General features: G+C 44.1%; 1 protein-coding gene across 1 annotated transcript in view; it reads right to left on the bottom strand.

Annotated features, from left to right (window-relative positions):
- Nucleotides 1-21,588, bottom strand: part of HDAC6 (histone deacetylase 6) — a 49,652-nt gene extending 28,064 nt beyond the window's left edge. Inside the window, exons 1-11 of the mRNA XM_050176650.3 lie at nucleotides 21,264-21,588; nucleotides 18,294-18,452; nucleotides 16,863-16,903; nucleotides 13,083-13,182; nucleotides 10,784-10,855; nucleotides 9,529-9,659; nucleotides 6,614-6,682; nucleotides 3,897-4,023; nucleotides 2,652-2,717; nucleotides 2,521-2,580; nucleotides 1,313-1,402 (exon numbers count right to left, since the gene is read on the bottom strand). Coding sequence (XP_050032607.2) covers nucleotides 1,313-1,402; nucleotides 2,521-2,580; nucleotides 2,652-2,717; nucleotides 3,897-4,023; nucleotides 6,614-6,682; nucleotides 9,529-9,659; nucleotides 10,784-10,855; nucleotides 13,083-13,182; nucleotides 16,863-16,903; nucleotides 18,294-18,452; nucleotides 21,264-21,314 — 966 coding nt within the window. The 5' untranslated portion in view covers nucleotides 21,315-21,588. The remainder of the gene's footprint in view (nucleotides 1-1,312; nucleotides 1,403-2,520; nucleotides 2,581-2,651; nucleotides 2,718-3,896; nucleotides 4,024-6,613; nucleotides 6,683-9,528; nucleotides 9,660-10,783; nucleotides 10,856-13,082; nucleotides 13,183-16,862; nucleotides 16,904-18,293; nucleotides 18,453-21,263) is intronic.
- Nucleotides 21,589-25,010: the final 3,422 nt, after the last annotated feature.

Below are 25,010 nucleotides of genomic sequence, written 5' to 3'. Positions count from 1 at the left end.
TTTTAGAAATGAAACGGCTCGCTCTATTCTGGATGCTCTCCAGGAGTTCGATGAGGTAATTTTGATGAGGAGACCATATACAAGAGGCGTACTCAATTTGTGGCCGTACAATAGATACGTAAGCTAGTTTTCGTAGCGGTGAAGGCGCACTTCTTAAGTTGCGGCGCAGATATCCCAATGATCTGGAGGCGTTAGCTGAAATGGAGGTGATGTGTTTAGTCCATGAAAGAAACTTCGAATAAACCAGAATATAGATCAAATGGTAATATATGTCAACCTCTTAAACCGGAAGTAAAAAAAAAGAAGGGAGAGAAAGAGACAGAAAGATGAAGCAACAAAAGAAAAATTGCCAAAACAGGTTTATTTTCACAACAGTGCTGCAGCTTTGCAGCGAATTGGCTGCACCGTCACAAGTAGCAAGCGTGCTGTACGACGCCGTAGATGCACTGTATGACGGCAACGAAGTGACATTTTCTGTTAGTTGCATGCTGACAGTTGGCGCTGAGCGGCCATGTTGCCATTCACTTTGGTGAAGTCCACAACATTTATTTTGAATGCTGCTCAAAACTGTTCCCACGTATCGCTATGCATCGCTAACCAGAAGAAAAAAAAAGGAAGAAAAGAAATCGCACACGAGGTCGATCGGGAGTGTGTACACAAGGAGACACAGTGATAAGGAAAAGAAAATTCCAGCAATCATATCTGGATGTGGATGCAGCTTTGGCTATGCATTTGCCAACATGCGCGTCCATCCCGCCGTAGGCTGCTAGACAACTCATTTTCTGCTAAAGACCATTATATAAGACAAGGAGTGACTTAAGCCTGTCTTTTTCAAGAAAATACCTCGACTTATGTTACGGCTTATACGGTATTGTCTGGTTGCGAGTGCAAGCAATGCGCAGTGGCCACTAGCCGCAGAATTTTGTCACTGAGTCTGTGGCGCCTCTCATACAATAATTACGTCGTATTTTGCAACATGACAGTATATGAGACTTAACGTTACGTCAAAGTATATGTTGCCTTCCAACACATTCATTTCATATGCAACGCACTATATTTTTGTTTCAATGTGAGCAGCAAAAGAAAACTCTCTAGCTTTGATAGCGTTGCATACTGCGTATGAAACAATGTACAGCTGGTGCCTTAAGAGTGCAGATGAAAACAGCATCCAAAACCCCTCGTGCTTAGATTTAGGTGCCCATTAAAGAGCCCCAAGTGGTCAAGACTAATCCACGGCGTCCCTCGTAGCTCTTGTGCTGTTTTAGGATACCGAACCTTAATCAATAAATCAATGAAAAAGATGAGCACCTACCTCAAGCACGACACAAACGCGACCTCCTGCCAAGGCCATCAGTGGGTGGACTAGGTGAGCATAGGTGGCCGGTGACAATCGCATGAGACCCTGCACAAGCAGCAGCAAACTCCAAATGTTCAGGCTTTCACATGTAGCTCCAAAAGCAACTTGGTGATACAATGTACTCCGCACCTGACATGCTGTGCTAATTGCACATATTGTATTAACTCGCGTAAGCTCCGAACTTCTTTAAATAAATTTTTTACAAGGTGCGGGGCCTTACACGAGCCACATTTCTGGCAAATCACCGAAGCCTCGAACTACACTCGGACTGCTATGCAGAATAACGCAAAGGCAGACTGTGAAGCTTTATGTTAGTCCTGCTCACCACTTCCGATGCCCTCATTGCCCAACTAGCTCGCCTTAGCAGTGCCCTCCCAATGGGGTCAGAATGCAAAAATGTTCGTGTACTGCACTTTGGCGGCACACTAAAGAAACCATGACATGGTCGTCAAACTATTCTCGGTTTATCACCGAGAGTAGAGCAGGCAATGTGATTATGTGCACAAAAAAAGGGGGGGGGGGGGGGGCTCTCTGCGCACCTGCTAACCTGAAATATTGATTTTACATTGCTGCCCCTAAACCGTTCTTATCGACAGCTATCCCCGTTTTGGCATGGCTTGCACGACGTCAAAAGCTCCTGGAGCACCACTGCATCACCTTCTCCGACACACTCCCAAGACCGGACCCTTCCTTGTTCCACGTCCTCTGGCACCCAACAGCGCAGGAAAGTCATCGCAGTTACACTGTGGTCAAAATTCTTTCACCGACGTGATAAAAACGGCGCAAACCAGAGAACGCCTGCAGAAACTATCTCACGCCAAACTGCTGAAATGCACACGTGGAAAGATGCAACATCAGCTTCATTTCATCAGCCGTCGGTGTTGCTATACTGTTGCACATTTCTCAACCGAGATACAAAAGAAAAATTTGAAACACAAATTTTGTATCGCACCGAAATGTGCGCTAAAATCCTGCCGGCTTGTTGGATGCGCGCACGGGTTAACATGCAATGCATAATTCAAAATTTGAAAATTCGGTGTCACGGCCCCTTTAAAGAAACCCAGACGGTGGAACTTGACCTGTCGCCAACACAACCTGTGCGGCATCTCTCATAGCTCGTGCATGCTTTGGGACATTAAACACGATAATCTATTTTTGCTCACCTCAGGGCATCCAAGAGCAGCATCGTAGCCCGCCGATACCAGCACCAGCTCTGGCTGGAACTGCAAGAGATTGGGCATCGGCTTGGAGGCCGATGCTCTTGGTGGCGAATGTCAGAAATGCCAGAACTGACCTCGTAAGCCACCGGAAGCAGCAACTGGTGCCAGATGGCCAGGTAGTCGGCGTCCCCAAGGCCCACCTGCCAGCACAAGTCACAATCATTACTACAGTCATTCATGGTCACAGTACTTACTAGGCTACTTTTAGTGACAAAGCTCCTGTCGAAGCTGGGCTCATTTAGACATCCTCACCATCAACAGCACAAGGAGTAGCAGTATACTTTTCAGTCAACTTCTGGACAAGGGCATTGGAGATACCAGGGATCACCAGTTAACCCTTTCTAACGTTAACTGATATTATCCTTAAAGGAATGTAAGTTTGGGCAAATTGGTGTTCCCTTTTCGTCTTTCAGCAAACAAAAAGACAGAGACACATCGACGTCCTTTATACTGTCTGTTTTTTCTCTGTTAGAAGGCTAAAATGAAACTATCCTATGCCAGAGAACTTCCCAAATCTCCCAAATCTCTTCACTTCCTCCAGCCTATGCTGCGTGCACACAAGTGAAAGTCCCTTCTATTGGCACCCGTTTGTTTACCTTAATACACCAGTTAACTAACTGTTCAATGCAATAACCCCACTTCTGCCTCTCAATCTCAGCTATACTATCGCCGACCTTCATTTCATCGATGATCCACATGACTGTCTTTTTGCCTCTATATGTTATGCATATTATATTTCGTTTCATTGTCCATTGTGCAGTCCTTAGTGTCAATCCACATTTCTTTGTTAACCTTCAAATTCCAGCTACATATATTTTTAGTACTAGCAGAATACTGTTGAACATCGATGTAATGAATTGCTGGAAAAGAAAATTTAAAGTTTTCTCGACGATACAAGTGTGCCACAATTATATGCTCATAACAAATACTGGATATATAGAGACCTTGAAGTCCCTGTAAATTTATATGTTGCATATTCAAGTTGCGTTACAAGTCAAAAGCCTATAGGGATTGAAGCGAAGTGCTACAGCTAAAGGATATGCCATAGGGAAGGCAGACACATAGGCGAGGCAGACACATAGGCGACCAATCAGAGCAGCAGCCAGAGGCCACTGAATTATGTGTAAGAGCGTGCGGCTGCGTGCTACCCAAGCATGGAGCAGAAGCGTGTCCAATTGGAGCTGAAGAACAAGGAAGACAACAGTGCTACTTGAGATGTAATGAAGGTAATTTTGTGTTGGACACAACTTCATTAGAATGAGGTTCACCAATGCATAGGCATGTATACTCAGCCCGAGATTCTCTTACAAAGGACCTACCTGGTTGAGAGGTACGTTAATGTTGTAGCCCGCACCAGCACCCCTGCCCACATAAGGGAAGTCCGACTCTCGCAGTTCGGGCCAGAACTCGCCATGCTCGTAGCGGTGCACGGAGAAGTACAGAACCCTGTACAAGATGCACGGGGAAGGCTTAGGAACATGCCTCCTGTTGATCATTATTAGATTAAAACTCACGAAACATGCTGGCACATGAAGAACACACAGAAACAGGAGACAAGCATTGTCAACGACCTTCACACGCACGCTGTGGAGTCACTTGGCTTTTTACGCGTTCCTCAATGTTAGTCTTCCCTGCACCATGCTCTCATCTCTGGAGGTTCGCCTTTCCCGCATACCATAGTGCATGCGATGGCAAGAGCCAGTATCGTAGTTGTGTGGCTGCGATGAGAGATGGTGCGAGTACTCCTCTTTGACTTGAGAATGCTGCCATGTGCAGACCAACTGTGCAGTCATTGGTGCACTTCATGGGAGTGTCCCATAAAGGGCTTCGCATTTGGCTCCGAAGCATGGCACCAGCACTGATGCACACAATCACTTGCACGCACTTTGACTGCACCTGGGAACGATCTAGGCCTCAGAGTCTAACACGGAACTTTCACAACTCCAAAACTTTGACACAAAAATGTTAGTCTACCCTGTATACAAGAATTAAGGTGTGTGCACAAAATGCTCCTTCGCATGAACATGTCTTATCTCAGTCCTTGAATTACATGGTAGATCACAGACCTGCGCACACCAGGGTGTCTGCATAACACAGTGGTAATGTGGGAAACAACCAAAGGCTGCAGCTGTGGCGTCATGTATGCCATGGCACACAGCACGCTAGGCATGGTAGGCCAAGCAACTTATGCAGTCACAGGTAGTCACAGTTAAAGTTAAGTCTTGTGGGGTTCTCTCACCTGTACTCTTGGGACAAAGGAACGACAACGCAGTAGTGCAAACAATCACAAGGGCATTTATTGCACCTTTCATAGATCAATGCCTGCTAGCCGAGTTGCTATCCACAAAACATGCCGATGGGCGCGCGACAAATCGCAGAAGTCCGACTCACCGCGACCGGATAGCGAGCAAATATTTTCACCCCTTGCTGGATCCCAATGCCTGGTCGTTCGCGCGTACAGTCACGCGAACGGTGGCTCTTTCGCACGAGGCCTCACGAGACGGTCTCGCAGAAGCAGTGCGGTCTCGCACGGCACGTCCACACTGCTTGCCGTCCCGAACCAAAGAGAGAGTGCCTTGTGTTACCCGTACCCAAGTAACCCCGCCGTGAGGTGGTGTTAGCAGCGCAACACTCGCGCCATCTCTCGCACTGCGCTTCAACCACTCCGACCGCCGCGGGCGCCAGGCCACACGGCGAAGCCGCACTGCAGGAGACGGGAGTTATGCGGGAAAACAAGATATCAGGGGACGCGTGAGAGTCACGCATCCCCACAGTCTCTACTAGAGTCATTAGAGAGTTTTAGCGTGTCCAGTATTCCACTAAATGCAGGCGGACTGGGCGTTCTACCAGATGAGCAGAGGTGCAAATGTAAATGGCCTGCATGGTGAAGCCACCTGGTGGCACAGAGGTCAACCAGACAAACACAAAACTAATATTGCAGTAATCAATTCTACTTCACTGCTGGCGTAGCTTTTTGGCAGTGGTGTAGTCGTACTGCTGCCGAAAATTTACGCCAACAGTAAAGTAAGATACGCTTGTTTTCTGCAATATTGGCTCTACATTTGGTTGAGCTCTGCACCACCAGGTAGCTGCACCATGTAAGCCATTTAAGTTTGTGCCTCCCCTCATCCGCTGAAACACCCAGTCCGCTTGTGTTTACCAGACTGTGCTAAAGCTATTACTACATTGCAACGAAGTGAGAGATAATCCACGTTGTCAGCATACTTGTGTAATAGTGTTCTGCTTGCAGAATATTCAACTTCTTATGTGTCTGCACAATTAAGTGGAAGTCTTAGCTATATGGACACCTGCCACTCTGCTTTTAGCATGGTTAGGGCAGTGCCATAAGTGTCTGCGCAAGTGTACTGTTTGCTATTGGCTTCCAAATACGTGCAAACGCATTGCAAATCTCTGATGGCACCTCGCACACGTTTTGCACATAGCACGAACGGCAAAGCCAATAGTTTGAACGATGGTAGCTCAGTGTCAGGCTACCAGCTGCAGCTGGATGCACCAGCCTGCATCCAATGCACCGCGATGCCGGTATGCAAAGCTTTGTTTTTCTTCGCCTTATGGTGAACACATAAATGTTGTTAACATAAATAAAGCACCATGTTGAAAAGGACTTGCACAAGGTGAATGAATAAAGCATGTCTGACCATGGACTTTGCCTGGAAACAAAACAAAATTTGCCAACTCATCTCAGGTAATACAACAGAGCTGAAATAGTTGTGCATTTTTACTTGGCCATTTAGAGTTTAGGCACTTGCACTTGAAACTTGCACGTAGTTCCAGGAAAATATCTCTTTTAGAACTACCTGCCTGCTTCGGCCCTGTGGGATAATGGAAATACAAATTATACATATAACACCTAATTCAAATTGAAAAAAAAAATTTATGGGAGATATTAAAAATTGAAAATCTTGTGCTTTCTTTTTTGAGAATACTTATTTTTGCGGTTCTTTTACAGACTACAGGGAATTATTTTCTTTGGTAAGTCTGCAAAGTAACAAAGGCGACACTAAGACAGGCTCACCGGGGGTCCTCGTAGAAGGCATACTGTGTGGCTTGGCCATGATGCACATCCCAGTCCACAATCAGAACCCTGTACAGCACATGTGCAAAAACAGGTCATGTGCTGCTTGTGAAAATAAACAGGTACTTTCGTCGCTCTTCCAGGTCACGTCAGCTTATTGAGTTTTATTCCACACCGTGCAAAACAAAACTATCTCACAGAGGATATCTATAACAGAATGCAGCAGAATAAAAATAGATGAAGGCAGTACAAGAATGTTTTCAAAATTAAAAAGAAAACAAAAACAAAGAAAGAAAGAAAGAAAGAATGCACACGGGCTTTGAAAACGAGCACTTCAGCGATGGTACTAAAAAAAGCATGCTGCGATCGTTGCACATCTTCAAACTATTTGCTCAATTGCTTAGCTTAACCCACGAAGTAAGACATTTAGGAGGTGAAAGTCGCGTCAGTGCGAGCGAGCGCGGGCGACCAGATAAAGTCACAATTGTTGTATGCGCCGACGGGGCCGTATACAGTGGCGGCGCCATGCAACGCGTCGTAGAAGCCGCAGCGAAACAAAAAAATCCAGCGCCCGGGCAGGCGGCTTCGGCGCGCTCTCAACGGCGGTAATTTCTTTCCAGGCCGCCAGCACGATAACGGCTCCGCGGGCTTGTGACCTTTTCTGGTTGCCGCAAAAGTTTCCACTCCTAAATGTTTCTTGCTCCGTGGCTTAACCCCAGCCTCCTGTATATTTTTCAATGTTCGGAGATGAATAGAGATGTTCGGAGATGTCACTTAGCTAGAGCCACTTTCCCAGAACAGTTGAATTGCGTTAATTCAATCTGACAGGACCGACAATATTGACCAAATTAGCCAGCAGGCCGAATCAAAAAGAAGAGACATTAAAAGTGTCCAAACAAACCAATGCTTCATTTGACAGTGTTAGCCCGATTCCAGGCGAGAAATCTGCGTTTTCAGGGGGAGATTGTGTGTCTTCGATGCTTTAACCACACCCTAATCCCCTGTTTACAGAGAAATTTCCAGTCAGTGATTGAAAAAGCTGTGTCGCACAACAGAAAAAAGCGCTCGCCGCACGAAAGAAAAAAGCCCTCGTCGCACCTATCAGTCTGAGACTGATTCTCGTGAACATAAAAAAAAAAATCACTTCTCACAAGCCAATAAAAATGTGGGATTACGAGAGAATGGAGGGAACACAGGCGGAAGCTGCTCGTAGTTGTAAACATCTGGTGAGCCATTTTGCAAATGGCACAAGCATGGCCAGTCACATCATTCTTTGCAAGTAGTTTGCTGGCATTTTGTGCATTTCTGCCATGCTTCATGCGAAGAGAAGTCTCCAGGACAAGTTTACTTTGTAGTACATGGACATTATGTGCATTACAATAACTGTGGATTGAGATTGCAAGTGTGTTTGCAGTGTTGGTACGAGCCAAATCCGGCTTTCACTGTGAGTACGGAGCATTTCTTTCTTCTCTTCACTGTTGTGTCGGAGAAAGTTAATGTGGTCATTCTAGCCCATCGCAAAATTCACTGGTCTGCAAAGTAAGAACGTGGTTTATATCCTGCCCTCTGTATATGCAAATGCAGTGCAATGCAAGTGGTGAACCCTAACGACGTCTTGCTTTACGTAGCGAATAGTCGAGACCGGCGGTATAGTCATGCATACACTCTAGCTGTGAGCACAATCAACACGGTGCTGTGGGCTAGCACACCGTCATTGTAGCCACCGAGCCTACAGTGTGAGTGTTTGCAATGATGAAGCGGCAAGAAGCAAAACGAGATGCAAGTGCGATCCACAATCTTTTTCGTATTTGCCCACGTAATATAATGTCTGTGATGTTGTGTGTGCAGTGTATTTGGCATTTCCTTTTTATAGACACATACAAAATGCTCTTGCATTACCCATTAATTTGGAACAAACCTGCGAGAAGTGACCCGACGACCTTCAGCACATCTCGTGAGAGTTGGCAGGCGACAACGTGCATTTCATCGCAGACTATCACATGGGGCCTCATGTGGTGGAAAATTTCTCAGTGTGAATGCACCTTAAGTGCTGCCAAGACAGACACTACAGCGATTAAGGTCAATATTGGGGTCAGGCACATGCAAGCTCACTCATAAAGTTCAAAACATGCGGTGAAGGACAACTTCAGGATCGAAATAACACAAAACTGCACCCGTGGGCACTGGCCAGGACCTTTGTTCAGAGTTCAAATTAACCAAAAAATTGGAGTAACTGGAGTTCAATTAATGGAAGTCTACTGTATTTAGTCACAGATTACAGGCACGGTTAGGGCTGCATCGACCTTCTAGCACCAGATTGCAGAAATGGCAGAGAAAATGCCACAGTCACTGAGTGACCATGGCACAAAAGTAGACAATTGAACGTACACATAAGCAGCATGGGAGACATGCGACTTCGCACCATAATCTTTCATTTCCTCCTCCTCTATTTGTCCTAATGATGCATAAATTCTTGTGGTACAGGTATAACCAAAGAGTGCCACAAGGTTCTTTTTTTTTTTAACTTTAACAGTGGCATATGTGTAAGAGACCTTTTACGTAGTCAGTATACCATGGCATTAAAGACGCCTAAAATTCCCTAGCTGTACAGGTGCCTAAAAGGTATAGTCACTTAAAACAGGGGTAGTGTACATTTCAATGCATGCCGAATGGTGATGCCATAAGTTGCTGAATTGATTTGGCATCTGTTTACAGCTTTAAGGGCCCAGGTGCGCCCTAAGATCATCAAACAGAGGTTGTTGCACCTGATCATGATTAACCAGGGCAAATTATAACAGATTATGGTTATCAACACTCGTACTTCTCTGAACCATCTTGTGCTAAATATTACAGCACCAATGATTATTCACAGAAGAAAGAAAAGAAAAAGAAACACAATAATCTTAGGGCCGCACCTTTTCAGGTGGAGGTCGTCGACTGCATGCTTCGCCGCCAGGGCCACATTGTTGAAGAAACAGTAGCCGCAGTACTCATTGCGCATGGCATGGTGGCCAGGTGGACGGACCAGGGCCATACCATTTCTCACCTGCACACGAGACGCAGTCTCATACAACGGCCAAGAGAAGCTCCTTCTCTCCGGGAATGTACAATTGTTTGTGTGTTTCGTGCATCAATTTCATGTGCAGCTTCTTGTGCGAGCGACATTAAATTACATTTAATGGTACATTTTTCATGGGATCATAGGACTTGAATGAAGTAACTGTGCAAACGTACGCTCTATAGTGCTGAACATTGTTCGTGTCTCGGGCACCACACACCACAGACATTATAAGTGGGGAAAGTGTATTTATGAGAAACGTACGACAGTGGAACGCAGTTGATACATTCCTCACTGATGCATATTCCCGGCTTATATGTGGCATTTACATGGTCCCGACCTAAAGTCAACTGACTACCATGTATTACGTTCCCATTTTTATATGTTGCCATTCTGTAATGGTCCTGCACTTTACACTGCATTTGAATGCAGTAATCACTTAAAATTTAGCAATGGAGAGGGAAATTTGCTCTCGCACATTGCAACAAGCGACCGAAGTTGCACAAGCCAGGTGCTAGACAAGCAGCACGAAAAAATCTGCACAGAGCAGTTGGCAAAGCAACATTTTGCGGCGAAGCATGCCAAGAGTAAAGAAGGGCCACTGTCACAGAACATCACACGAGTCCCTTAATTACACACGTGCCGTCTCCAGTCACAGTACAAGCGCCGAGATATCTTATAACTGCCTGGCAGCCATTCAGAGCTGTTTCTGATGTTGCTGTCGTGATTTGAGCTCTTCCTTACTGTTACGTTACGTATTCCCAGCTGCTACATTTTTTAATTTCTGCAGTCCCTTGAAAAACGTATCAACGGGGTTCTACGATATTGAGGTTCTAATATACTAAATGTCCTTCCCACCAGGTTTGGGTATTGCAAACACACAAGCACGATGTGTAGGTGATCAAGCACCGACTGTCGCGTCTACGAAGCATTACCCAATTGGAACACATCGTGAAAACATTTGAGTCCAAAACAAAGCAAGAACAACTATCTTTCTCTGCCATGTTGTAAAGTTCTGTAGCCTATGCTTCTTACAGGGCCATTTCTGCACTTCTGAGACAAGCAAGAAACAGAACCGAAAATGACAGCCAAGAAAAGAAAAAGACACCTACCTTTCCCTGGACGACAGCTGTCACAAGGTCCTTGGTGCAGCCCGCCGCGAGCAATGCCAGTTCGTACGTCCTCTGGCAGCAAAAGTAAAAAATCAGTCTTGGCAAAGTCGGCTGGCTTTATTCCACCAAAACATCCCCTTGTACAGCAACTACTCGAGTAGGCTGTAGAAGACTATGTGAAACATATGCACACAGTACAGCAGTCTCAAACAACTGACCTGCAGGCCACTTGTCTGTTGACCTTCCTTTCCAATGAATTCATATTGAGGTCATATATATATATATATGCAGATTAACGCATATTTTCAAATCTGCGTGATATGAAGCTTTCCTGAAGCGTTTAATTAACACCTTCCTGTCTGCACCTACTCCCATTGATAGCACGCTACCAACGGTTGCCAATTCGTATTTTGCCACTTTGCAGGTGCTCTCGGACAGCTAGCACCACCTATTGGAGTTATTCAGGAACTATTTAGTCAGGGTTCTTTTTTTTTCTTTCTCCACTGTGTGTGGCTTTTTAAAGCACACTGTTTTTATATTAAGGCATATAAACCTACACTTTAACAAAGGAATTACGTGCTCATATGTGTACATTCGTTGCACACAGGATCTTAAGGTACCATTTGTTGTTTCACTGTGTGATTCTATAAAGAAGAGAGGTAGCCACTGGCACAGATTGGGCTACAAGTAAGCCAGTTCCCTATTCATTATACAAGTTCAATATATAATTCAGTGTATGTCACCGCCACTGCTATCATATGCGTCATCTCACCAAGCAGCTTGCACACAGGACAGCGTTCATAACAAATCAGAAAACTGCTTATATGAAGACCCGTCTGGCGGCAGCAGCAGCAGCATCCACCAACAGCAAAGGTGACAGGGTTTGCCTAGGAAGCGTCGCTTAAAGAAACAGTTCTCGTCCACAACCCTACCTCAGCTAAACAAGGAAAACCGAGTCACTCTGCCTGCTAAAACTGATGTTTACACTAGAATGCAACCTTAAGTTCTAATAGGCTCACAGCAAAGCAGGAACTTTTTTCCCAGAGAAGAAAGGTCCGAAGGCAACTAAATGTGCTCAACATCTTTCATAATAAACAGTGCAAAAGACAAGTGAAGGCAAGGACTCCTTCGCAAATGACACTTCATAGGGTACGACACTGCCTATGTGCAAAGCAAATGACAAGATATGACAGTAGTTTAGCATGTGAGTGTCATAAGTATAACTGAGCATTTTTTTTTCTGCAGTTATGTTTGGTTGAAGTTCAGCTCTCATCATGTGTGATCACTTCTCTGTCCTCCTTGTTTGTGCTGCCCTTAAAAGGCTTAACCTTGAAACCAAATATGATTTCTCTTTTTAAAGATATGTGAAATGCCAGCAATGTTCTCAATAAACAGCCATTGAAACAATTTGAATGAAATTTATGGCAATTAAAAGAGAGCTAAATTGTATCACTTGTTGGAAGTGGAATTTTGATTTAGGGTCTCATGGTGTTTTAACAAAAATCGCCAGGAATTTGTAAGTTTCAAAACAGTTGAAGCAGAATGTTCACAAATTCATAACTCTGAATCAAAACTCTGAATCAAAAACATATCACAGTTCCCTAAACTGCAACTGCTAGAGCATCTGAAGTAGACAAAGCTGATGTGTGAGTTTACAACTTATAAGAAACTTTAGTACTAATTAATCTCAAATTGTTATGTATTCCAGGAGGTTTGGATACATCAGTTTCGCATACTTTAGAAGTATCGATACACACAGTTCATAGAACTACGATATCAATTTTTTTTTCCAAGTTACAGAGCTGTGAGCTTGATGGATCAGTTTTTTTTTATTTTTACCAACATTTGCTAACAAAAAAGAACAACTGCAAAAAAAAAAAAAACCTCCCAACAGTCGACAGGTTTTAATTTAATTCCTTTATATGCAACAAACCTCAGTAAATTCAGTGCCACAAACGACGAAAAAAAAAAATTTTTTTTTTGTTCCCATATAGTTAGACAGTAGTGCATGAGGTAAAGCTTTCTCTTAATCACGAAGGATTCATAAAATAAAGTCTGGGGCTTTGCGTGCCAAAAAGCACGATCTGATTATGAGGCTTATGATTATGATTACGTTGTGGGAGGACACCGAGTCAATTTTGACTACCTGGGGGTTCTTTAACGTGCACCTAAATCCAAGTACACAGGTGTTCTCGCATTTTGCCTTGATTGAACTGCGACCCCGTGCCCGGCAGCACAACGCCATAGCCACCAGGTTAAAGTGGCAGGTAAATCACGAAGGACCAACAAAGTATGATACCGGGTGAATGTAGATCGAGTCAAAGCGTGCACATAGGGCCTCCAGAGCATCGGCATCCGTTTCTCCGTGCGTATCCTTCAGCTGCCCCAAGTGTGCTGCCCTGCATCAAACACTGTGCTGACTCTCATAGGCATTGCTTCACAACGTCACAGACACCCATGCCAACTTCAACAAAAGACCACACTTACAGTTCATCATTCACACGACCAATAAAAGGAAATAAGGTTGGCAATGACCACGCTGTAGTTCGTCATTCTGCTTAGCAACATGGCGAGCTCCTGAGCCTGCAACCACGAACTTGACCGGTTATGCATCGCTTTAACGTTCTCTGCCAATACAAAAAGAAAACACTTCGTCTGTCTTCAAACAGTAATTCTCACAAACATGCAAGTCAGAACCTCGTCCGCAGCGAGCTATTTATGTTGTTCACCTGTTGAGGCATCCCACTCGTGAAACTTTTCCTCATTACAAGCACACACGCAAGAAAATTAGCAGCTTTCAACACAAAGCCGGTGCTTCCTTTCATATTGGCATAGCATGTTCAGCATGATGGACCACACACACGACGGGAGGAAGGATACGCTAAAATGCGGCAACGAGAGGAGTGAACAGGACAGATTTGCCGAGTGCGGAGGACGGGAAACAAGATGTGAGTAGGGCTGCTTACATTAGGTACCGACGAAGAATAGCGTGAAAAATGAGAAAACAAAAAATTGAAAGAAACATTATGCAAGTGCAGACTGGTAACTGTGGTTTATTGTCAGAAACGTGAATATACTGCAACATAGCACAAACCCGCGTGACGATGCATAAGCTACGGCTTGGTAACTTAGCCGCTAATCCTTAAGCCTTTAGATGAATAAAACTCAAAAAAACACTATTCTTCGTCAATATAGAATACCTACTCTTCCAGCATTCACTACTTCTCAATTACGTGAGGTTTAGCACAAAGCAAACAATTGCATGCACATGCGGGACAATCCTTGACACATTCAGCACGAAGCCAATGACCACACATTCAAAAACACCCAGGACAAGTGAGTGCTAGTGCTTGTGTCATTTTTCCTTGTATATGTAGTTGTTTGCTTCACACTAAACCTAAAGCTAGCAATTTTGCACCAACTAGTTCAACTAGAAGTTCTAATAAAAAATATGAAAAATGCACTGAGTGCACAGATGACAGGATGAGAAATATACAAACATACAGCTGTACAAAGAATGTTATTCAGTGTGTCTGTCTTCCTTGTATATACAGTAGAACCTTGTTGACACGATGCCTTTTCTTACGATTTTCTGGCGCCAACATTTGCGAGCAAGAACACAAAAATTTGACCCAATACACTAGAATCTTGGTGATACGATACCACCTGATATAAATTTCGGGATCATACAAATTTTTCAAAAGTCCCTGCCTAAGCCCATTAGCTTACAATGTGCTAAATTTCAAACGTTACGAACAACTTTTAGCGCCACGGCGAGTGACGCGAACAATCAAGCTGCCGCATGCTCCCCCGTGAGAACACTCCGACAGGCTGGTAGCACCAGATACTGGCTGTTGCCAGGCCGGCAGAGCAGCCAGAGTGACCTACGCCACTCCGCCTTGACTACATTCCCATCCACCCACCCCCCCGCCCCACCCCCCAGTCGAAAGAAAAAAAAGGTTTTGCTTTGTGCAGTATCATGCAACTTGTTGGCTGTTTTCAAACACCTTGTAACCTTATTGTGAGCCAGCCATCACTTCCACAGACATCCTTATCTCTGTATTCCATGCCTTCCATTGTTTTTGGCACCCGATGACAATTAGAAACTTTTCTACCTTTGCGGCCTTCAGATTACATCATACCAAGTAGCTTCACCCCCACAAAGGAAAGTGAACAAATTCCCTTATCTTGTGCAAATCATGTGCTTGTCACCATCAGGCGGTAGGTAGGACGCAGCAACGAAAGTATCTCGAGATAACCAGGCAGATCTTGAAATGTCAGTTTCGAAACATGCAAAGTGCATAGCTCACTGCTGCCAAAATGTGTGCGAAACAAGTACGCAGGTGTTTCAAATTTGAGTCGGCCAATAGGAGTGCTCCCTATGCACCAAGTGACTGCAGCAACGAATCACGAAGGTAGTTTTTCTTTTTTGCATTCACTTTTGTTGCTTTAATTTTTACATGGAGAAATACAGCTCTGCATCTATCTAAATGTTCGATCTCTTGTGTTGACGGTGATACCAAGATGGCGGCACTGCATCAACAAAAAGCTGCGGTCACCCAATCAACAGCGCGATAGCAATTCCGGAACCCGATTTTCTTCCCGATTTCGAAGACAACACCCTAAAAAAGTGCAGTTTTCTGAACTTCTGCTGCGCACATGTTCCAAATATTTTGCCACGAGATAAAGGAATGTGATTGGACCGTGTAAAAAAAAATTAAATTAAGAAATTGAGTAAGTCAATTCATTGCAGCGTCCCCCCTTAATTTCCCAACTTTTTAAAATGTTTTTGGGTGATACGAATTTTGGTTGGTAAGAATTCTTGTGCTGTCCTCAGATTCAGATCATTGAGACGCTACTGTACTACATTAAACTTCTTTGTTACTGATTAATACATTCCTGGAAAACACAATCTTTCTACATCGCCAAACTGCAATCGTATAATGTTTTCCGGCTGCCAGACCCCCTGAAAAAGAAAAGGCATGAGACATGCATGATCGACAGCAACAGATGCCTGCTACGGTAGGTTCCTCGAAGTGCTCGCCCGCCCGTGTGAAGTGCAAAATGCCGGCACGAACTCAGTTCTCTCTTTCGTTACCAGCAAATATCCTTGCAAGTCATCGCACATTACATTCAGAGATACTGCGACCCCAACCCTATTGTGATAAGCATCTTCAGCTATCTGTCTCACAGTGAGTGTCACGTAGAGCCGTCTGAACCCTGCTGCACACTTTAATAGGCGATAACGCAGACACACGGTGGTTCCCTGCTGCACGCGGTGGCCCGAAGCGAGCGTGGAACTCGGCGGCATCGTATTTCGTCCCCAACCAGCTCAATTTCGTTCCCGTCACCAACATGCAATAGGAAAACAACAAAGGGCATCTCAGGTTCCTCGAGCCCCGCCAGCTGGAGGCAAATAGGCGTCTCATGCTGCAAGGATTCTCACCGAGTAGGCACATCAAAACTTTCCAGAAATTACTTAGCCTGAAGAAGCTGCTGACTCTAGCTAAATTTGAGCAGTGCAAACAAAATCTTGCCAAAGTGACAAATATGACGATGCGTAAGTGCCTCTTCAGCCCCACTAGCTCGGCACACGATGGTGTTTTGTGCTGCAACGCTTAGCGTAATGCTTTGTATTATGTAGATGTCAGCTACAGTTGAGTCTCCTGAATTTTTTAGTCACTTTGGGTCTTATGCTTTCCCCGTCTGTATGTTTATTTCAGTATTTTCTTCTTTTCTTTTTGTAAAATGTTTGAACGAGGTTCTACTGCAGATTTCCTGCCTCGGAATACGTGCCATTCGCCACGTTGGATGAAAACCCCCCATTAGCTGTGTTTTCAACTCTCATGCGTGCAGCCGACTGCAACTAATGCTTATAGGAAATTGTGTTTTCCTTAATTAAATATTTTCAAAAACCACACACCAAAATACCAAATCAGGTTACTTCCCCATTTGAGAAAGAAAAAGAATTCAGTTCACATCACTTCAAACACATTCGCACATCCTTAATTGCACTCTTTTGTCGTTTTCGTACTTCAGAAATCCCAAACAAGCCAGCGTAACCAAGGCAGACACTCACTCGTGTAAAGGCAGAATATCAGCTTCCTCGGCCATGCGGGCCTGCAGAGCAAGAAAAGGACACTTATATCAACTGCAGAATACAGTCATTAATGTGAGAATAGTGTCTCATTTTGATATAAAACAGCACACATAGAAACTAGGACAGATAGCCAGAACGATACACCCCACCAATGCTATGTGGCGTTATAGCTACCTGTTCTTGTATTTATGAGCAACGTTTTATATTGAAATGAAGCAATCAGGGAAACCAGCAGGCTCAATTTATTGTAGCAATCAAATGAAACCAACAGATAATGAAGCCAAGAAAAGCATAGTGAAAAATAATTGTGTTTCTTGACCCTTCAACTTTCAATATTGAGCTGTGTTTGTCTTTGCTGTTTTTTACCAATGTTGCCAAAGATGAGCCGTACTTGTCGGCGCAGTTCATGTTGTGCATTTTACTTTCGATGCTTGAACGTATTCTTCAATGCTTTTGATTCGTTTCACAGCCACCTGCTCAGATGATAGCCCAACCTCACATGTGTGTAAAAGGAAGGCCTCCTTTTCAAAGTATATAGATGTCTTGCATTAATATTTCGGGTCAATAGAAGATATAAGCCACACATGTACCATATTCACTAACACCAGATATAATGTGGAAGAATTTGTTGGGGAAAAATAGGTAAATTTTACTCATTCTTCACAAAAGAACTTGGGAGCTAAAGGGTTCATTGAAATTTAGAAATAATAACATAAACGGAAAATAAAAGTGAAAGAAAAGACAACTTCCCACTAGTGTGCTGCAGTTTGGTGGGTGCGGAATTCATTTTTTCTGCTAACAATTAAAACAACTCTTCCCCACCAAATAAATGGAAGCAGAGTTCTGAAGGAACGCATTACCAGTTCAATTGATTTAACACCGCTCTTTAACACACCCTGAAGTTATGTGTAAAGTTGCAGACTCAGAATTCCAGAATTCAAGGGGCATGTACTTTTGTGAGCAAAAGTAAAAAGCTTCCCAGCATTTTTTTAAACTGTGACTGGACATTACAGAACAGTCACAGTTCAGCACAGTCATATGCTTGAAGAGCATTCTCAACTAGAACTGATTACCAGTCCTGCGCTAGTTCATGCAGAAATGTAAGTCAAAACAGAGGTGAGGTCTTCTGTTTCTTGTAAACACAGGCAAAGTTAGCATCAAATGTCTACAGACCACAGGATTAGAGAAAAAGCTATTTCCACAGTCTGGTATTAGAATTTCCAGTCTTTACTGGTACGCGTGGAAGAGATGGTGTGACATAGCTTCGCTGGTTATGCTCACAAACTTCTTGGAAATTCAATATTTTCTCAGCTCCAATAGTTTGTAAACTTTTGACACAGAATGTGCATGATACTATGGCATGCATGCATGCAAGATATGATGCACTATCGAATTACCACCAAAACTCACAGGTATACGGAAGCAACGGTCGACCAAGCCATAGTCGACGCAGCGCTGGTAGCTAGCCGTCAGCCGTTCGGGCCGCTCTGGGTGCCGGCTGTCCCACAGGCTCTGATGCTCTGCCATGCGTTCATCATAGATCAAGCCTGTGTCTTCGCCCAAAGGCACCTATAAAGTCAAGCTTTACATTAGACTGCAAGTTATACAACTGGCATGCATAGGACTCCACAAGTGGGTCGTGACAAAGCAGTGCTCAAAATGGTGTGGTACCTAAATAGACTAATTGATGACTGATCGAATTGATGACAGACATAGACAGAGGAGCATTTGGTAAATCAAGCGCTGCAAGCTGGGGGAATGGTCATGAAAGACAAAAATTGTCACTGTCTGTAGCACCAAGCCTTTGCAGCTTGGTGCTACAGTTCGGTGGAGGACAATTTTTTTTTTTTTTTTCACTTTCATGAACCTTCCGCCACCTTGCAGGTTTTCGCAGAACAGATTTTTCATATTCAACGTCCCTGTGCTTCAAGTTGTCATTTAATTCACCCTTCCATGAGAGACCGCTATCGGACGAATTTCTTTTAGGTCCTTGGCCTAATGCAACCCGCGCAGCCCTGGTAACAAGAGCCGCTATAGCTTTTCTCCAAGCCACTGGGCTGGACGCACGGCTTTAGAAATGCCACAACTCTGTGAATTTGTATATACGCATCTCTTCCTTATACCATCATCATTCATCAGCCCTTTTCCTCCCCGTCCCTTTTCCCCAGTGTAGAGTAGCAGGCCAGAGCAAGTTATAGCTCAGGCCGACCTCTCTGCCTTTCTGTAAATAAATTTCTCTCTAATTCACCCTTGCTCTGCGATCTGCTAGCCTTCTGGTTAGCTCAGACAGTACAACATCTGTCCTGAGAAGGCGTTTGCCACAGGTTCGATCCCCAGACCAGAAAGAATTCTTCAGCCATGAAGTTTTATTTCTGAGGAACCTGTCTAGCTTCATGCCACAGTAGGGCAGATGAAAATTATTTGCACTTATAGAGGAGCATTATTCTTGATGGATGAGACCTTGAGCGGGGTATTTCAGCTCCAGGTCTCCTGCCTGAAACAAGGTAGCATGGACACAAGGTTCCGCTTGCTATAAGCCCTGTAACAGCCTCCTATATATTTTACACTGTCCACCCAGTCACTCCACAACGCAGGGGAGCCAGCAGTCTCCTGCAGCCGGGACATGTTCCCAGACATTCGATACCTGTTGTTGCTAGAGCATGGACGACTTTTGTCATGGTCTTCTACCACTCCATTGATTTGGAACAATGAGATAAAAGTAAGTTGATGTGACCCTAATATGCCCATAAACTGTGATAAACTGCTTCGAAAAAGGCGAAGTGATCTTTAGTTTTGGCTTCACTAAGCAGGCAGTGAACAATACAGGAGGTTATGGCTGTCTACAAAGCTGGGCATACGGTTAAGAGTTGGAGTAAAGGATGCCACAATGCTATATGAACAAGCTGCATGTGTGGAAAGGTGGCTTCTAGGCAAGGGGAGCAGACTTTCAATTTCTTTTTCAACTTCCACTAATCTGAAGAATACCTTCAGCACAGATTTTTCAGAATTTATCCTTGGGTAACAACAACAACAACAACAACAACAACAACAACAACAACAACAACAACAACAAAAACATTTGAGTTTGTCGTAACTGCACCAGTGTGCCAACAAGCATGTGTGGACACCTCTTCCAATATCAACGACCATCCCTTTCAGCAATGCTCAAACTGATGGCACCACCATTTCCTCTCCGGATGTGACACTGTGTTTTGTATAGAACTGTGGCTGGCCCCCATGAAGTGAAGCACATGACAGTAGGCTCACCTAGGTCGATGTTGACATGGTAGTCGTAACAGATAACAGACACTTCATGAAGATGCAGCTGTCACAAACTATGGTTGTCAGATATCAATGCTTATGGTGAGCACAGTCTCGTTCTGTATATTTCATGGTGAGGACAGTGGTAAGGTGAGGGATGTCACTCTTACCGTTAAAAAAGCTGGGGCCCAGGGCAAATTGCCAAGGGACCCAAGAAGATACATAGTGAAGCTATCAGAATGACATCTTGCAGACGAGTTGATAACCAGTCAGATAAAAAAATGTTTAAAAAGATTCACCACAGCATGGCCTGACCACATTGCAAGATATGTTTCTGGGCAAGATATCCTGACCACGAATTTTAAGGTAGCCGAGAAATTCCCGTAATTAAAATGGCAATACAGCTCGAATATCCATGCTGTCACTGATGAAGATGCATATTCAAGCAAAGGTAATTTGAAGATGTAAATGGTCAAGGCAGATACAAGTGTGCTAGCACAAAAATACAGCGAAGCAGAACATACCAGGTGATGTGTTCCTGGAGAATTATGCTATCAGTAACATATGGGTATTGAGGATGCCTCGCAAATTTTCACGAATTATTTAAATGTTTAGTATAGATCGGGGGAAAGAAGGGGTGAGGGTGTCAAGCATGTGTTGTCCGGAACAGGAAGTTCATTGATTCACATCGTAAACATGCAGTTTCTGTAACATTTTTGTTGCTTCACTTATCACTGGGCATTTTCCAAACACAGGGTGCTCCCTTATTATCACTTTCCTGCCTCATTTATCCGATCGCAGTGGTCTTGGACCGGCTTATCAATGTTATATTTAAGACCACAGAGACATTAGATATCTTTTCTCGGTGCTCGATAACCTGATTGCCCAATGACTGCTAAGGATAGTGCAGTGTGCACCACAAGCTTTCATGAAATGAATATAAAAGAAAGCAACGTTCATGTGTATAAAAAAAGGCGGTACAACTTGCTGTCCGCCGACAAGAAATGCTGTCGAGAAATGCTTCTAGACTACAACCATTTTCTTACCACTGTAGTTCTAACAAACATGCTGGGGCGCAGCACCTATGTAGGCATCTAGTTTGCGGCCAAGTGAACTCACCGCCGACTTGGCGGCATGATCGCCGTCGCCTCCGTCATTTACTGCGGCCATCCTTCACTGGAGGGACCCAATGCACGGCGTGGAAAAACGAAAGAATCGCACAGGGGTCCTCGTCGCCGTAGTTTCAGATTTGAAGGCGTTGCCGCTTCCTTCAGCGATGCCGCACAGCGCTCAGGATGCTTCTGCGCTGGCGTATTTTACGCGAGAACAGCAATAAGCGCACAGATGTTGCCGCATAGCTAGGGCTTCGCAGGGCATGCGGCTGCAGCAGCCCACCACCGCAGCAGGCATCCGATTGCTCTCTCATATGCGTTTGTTTGCACGTGACAAAAGTCAAAAGTACACGTGACCGCAACAATCAAAATTCACGGTCGAGTGCAAGACGAGTGCATCAACAAGCCTTATCGTCCGTCAAAACTTTGCAGAGCATTTGCGAAAAATGTAGTCAGGTGGCGCTGTCGTCGTATTGGCTACGGCGAGCCAGCCAAGTTGATAAAGCCCTTGGAGCGACGGAATTCTCTGTTGTAGGTTGTTTGTAGCATTATCGGTTAATGTTAGCCATTATCAGTTACGTCCAAAATGACGTACATGCGTGCATTTTATTTCAGTTGTGTATTCTCTGGACGAGCTCGCAGTAGATAATCGCTACGTCGGGCACCGCTGGGGGAAGGCGTCAAGCGTACGCATGTCCCATTTGCTGACAAGCGGCTCTGTGATTCGCACGCTCTTTTACGATCTTCGCCATATGGCGAGTACTTTATTGCTGTGCCGGTCATAAAAGTGTCTGTACATCCACAGATATATTCCGCGTTAGCCGCTGTTTTGGTCCGAGTTTATTGACGAGTACTTAGCGCTTGCAATAAACGGTAAAGTGACATTAATTTGGCCCGGTAAGATGATTAATTGTGCGACAAGCAAATGGGTTACTCTTTTCTAACATTCGAGGCACGCTTTATATGACGTGGAATGATGTGAGAGACAGGTTGCAGTGGGTTACTCTTTTACTAACATTCGAGGCACGCTTTATATGACGTGGAATGATGAGACAGGTTGCAGTGGCGCAGCCAGACATTCTATTTAGAGGGGGACGGAGGCACCAACTTGACCAAAAAGGAGAAGGTCTAGGAAGGCCGCATACTAACAAAAAAATTCGGGGGTCGAGGGCAGGGTACGGGCCCGGCGTGCCAGCCCAGGCCACGCCATTGACAGGTGGCGACGCCACATTCAAATTCCAACGTCTCTTCCCAATGACGTCACAAATTTCTGCAACACACTGATCATGGTAGCCATTGTTTTTTTACTAAAAAGAAAGAACGATAGCTCACATTAAATTACAAGAGAAACGGAACACTAGTTTATACAAACTGGGAATTTCACTGCATTCAACCAGCTTGATATTCAGTTGAAATTTTTAAAGTGTGTTTACAGCCAATTTCACATAAATGCAGCAAGAACAGATTTCTCACACTGAGAGCCGAGTTGTGATAACATATCTGAATCAAAATCAGGTCCGTAATATAGGACAATGCTCACAGTGTTGATCTCGTGTTTTCGTCAATATGTTTTCACCGATTTCCTATATTGGTAATAGGGGAACCCAATGTGTCGAAAGCAATAAGGCTGTCTAGGTATGAAGCCTTTATGTCATCGACATGCAGGGAATCCAGAAAAGTAATTGTTTATAGCCACACAGAACTAACTTAATTTCCCACTTGGTGCATACCTCATGACGGAAACCAATTTACGTGTATCTCCGCATTAAAAAAAATAAAGTGGCCTTCACCATTATTGGCACCTACACCTCCCCATTTGGTCTCTTCAACGGCAACAGACTACAAGACATCCTGATGGTGACTTCATGGACCCTGGATTACAACTGGTGACTTCAACGCTCAATATTTGCTTCGGGAAAGCTCCAGAATTGATTCCTGGGGCTGAAAACAGGTAGAATTTGCTTCCATTAATGAACGACGACAGTCCAACATACTTGCATGAAATAATAGTTCTGCAGAAAACACGCAAGGTGGAGAGAAGTAATTAATAGAGGGAAAATGAGACATCCACCCAAATGTAGCTAAGTGCTAAAAAGGAAACCCATACAGGTTCCTTGAAAGAAAAGCTTCGCAGTTGAAGAAAATTTCAGCACTCAAGCTCTTCAACAATGCCTGAAGGCGACAGACTCGTGTGTCCAACTAAAGATATGCTGCGCCTGGCTTAGTGCATCTGAAAGTGTGATCAAAACTAGTGTCTTCTCCCTCCTTCTCTCTGGAAAACTGGAAAAAAGTCTAGTTAACCTCCATGTCTTTCCTTCTTCAGTTATCGCTCTCTTTCTCACAGCATGGAAAATAATTACAGCAATCGCAGCATGTCCTGTCAAAGGAAAGTGCCACCTAATTTCCCACAACAGTTGCTTTAAAATTTCTCAAAGCAAAATTTTACATTGCACTATAGAAATCAAGCACAGCAAAGCAATTGTAACACAGCTAATTGTACACTTTGTCAGCAATAGAGTTTCACCAAAGGCCCAGATACCTTCATTAACTGAATGAAGTGTTCATAGTATTAACAAATGGTGGGAACACAGAAATGTTGATATATTTACTGCATTTATTCATCTGTGTCACCATATTCAGGCAACCATGCAAACTTCAGCGGTTTATAGCGGGTTAAATGATGACTCCCCAAGGATAATCATTGTCATTGGTGGCGGCCATCCTCCAGTTAGTGCCAAGGTCTTGAATGTGACCTATAATCCATATCACTATGACACCATGTAGCGCAATAAAAAAAAAAAAGGTCATTTCAGCCAACCACAAGAGAGAACCAGAAGTGTGCCATTACATTGTCGCTGAATCACCGTTTATGCAACTCTGACTGCATGGAATAGTCAAGGAAGGATCAGTGTCCCCCAATGGGCAAACCCTCCTCCTCCACTTTCTGGAACACGCAGCTGGCTCTCTTTACTGATTGGATTATACAAGCCATGTCCTTTGGTGCACTTCAGGTAGTTATACAGTGGAATCTCGTTGACACGACTCTGCATAATACATATTTTAGGATACACTTCTTTCCCTCTTCTCCCGGCCAATGTCCTATAGGAGCAATGTATTTTTATACGGTTATTCCCTGCCTTTCCTCTCCCACTCTTTCTCTGTACAATTGCTGCGATATTGTTCTTACCTGAAATTTGATAACACGACTGCAGAAGTGGGCTTTTACTGGTATTTATAAAACTCGTAGCTTTGTATTCCAACGTATTCGCTCGAATAACATTCCAATGACCCACAAAAAATGTGTTGATCCCTAGCCACACTAGAGGAAAAATGGAGGCAGTGGTAAAATGCAGCTGTCGCAGTGCGGCAATACAGACTGGCAGAGCACCGCTGCTCAGTGAAGAGAGGAAATGGCAGTTTCTTTCTTAACTTCCAAAATAACTTTTTTCAAAGACATTGCAAAGAAAGTTCAGCACTAATAGAAGAGCTATTTCATTGTTGCTGAATAAAAGCGCATCGGCTGCAATTTGTGTGCCATCGAGTGACACCGCTTCACGCAACACATCATGCGGTATCACTAGACACCACACGAACCTTTGCTATTGCATTTGTTTCCGAGTGTGCCTATTTTCATACTTTTTGGAGCTTGTTTTGGATATCACGAATTTCGGATGATACATTGTTTTCCGGTTCCTGTGAAGATCGGAGCAACGAGATTACACTGTAGTTTTCTTAGTGCCCACATCAGCCCTGT

This window comes from Dermacentor andersoni, chromosome 8 (assembly GCF_023375885.2).
Source record: "Dermacentor andersoni chromosome 8, qqDerAnde1_hic_scaffold, whole genome shotgun sequence".
Classification (NCBI taxonomy): Eukaryota; Metazoa; Arthropoda; class Arachnida; order Ixodida; family Ixodidae; genus Dermacentor; species Dermacentor andersoni.
This window is presented reverse-complemented; position numbering and strand designations above follow the sequence as displayed.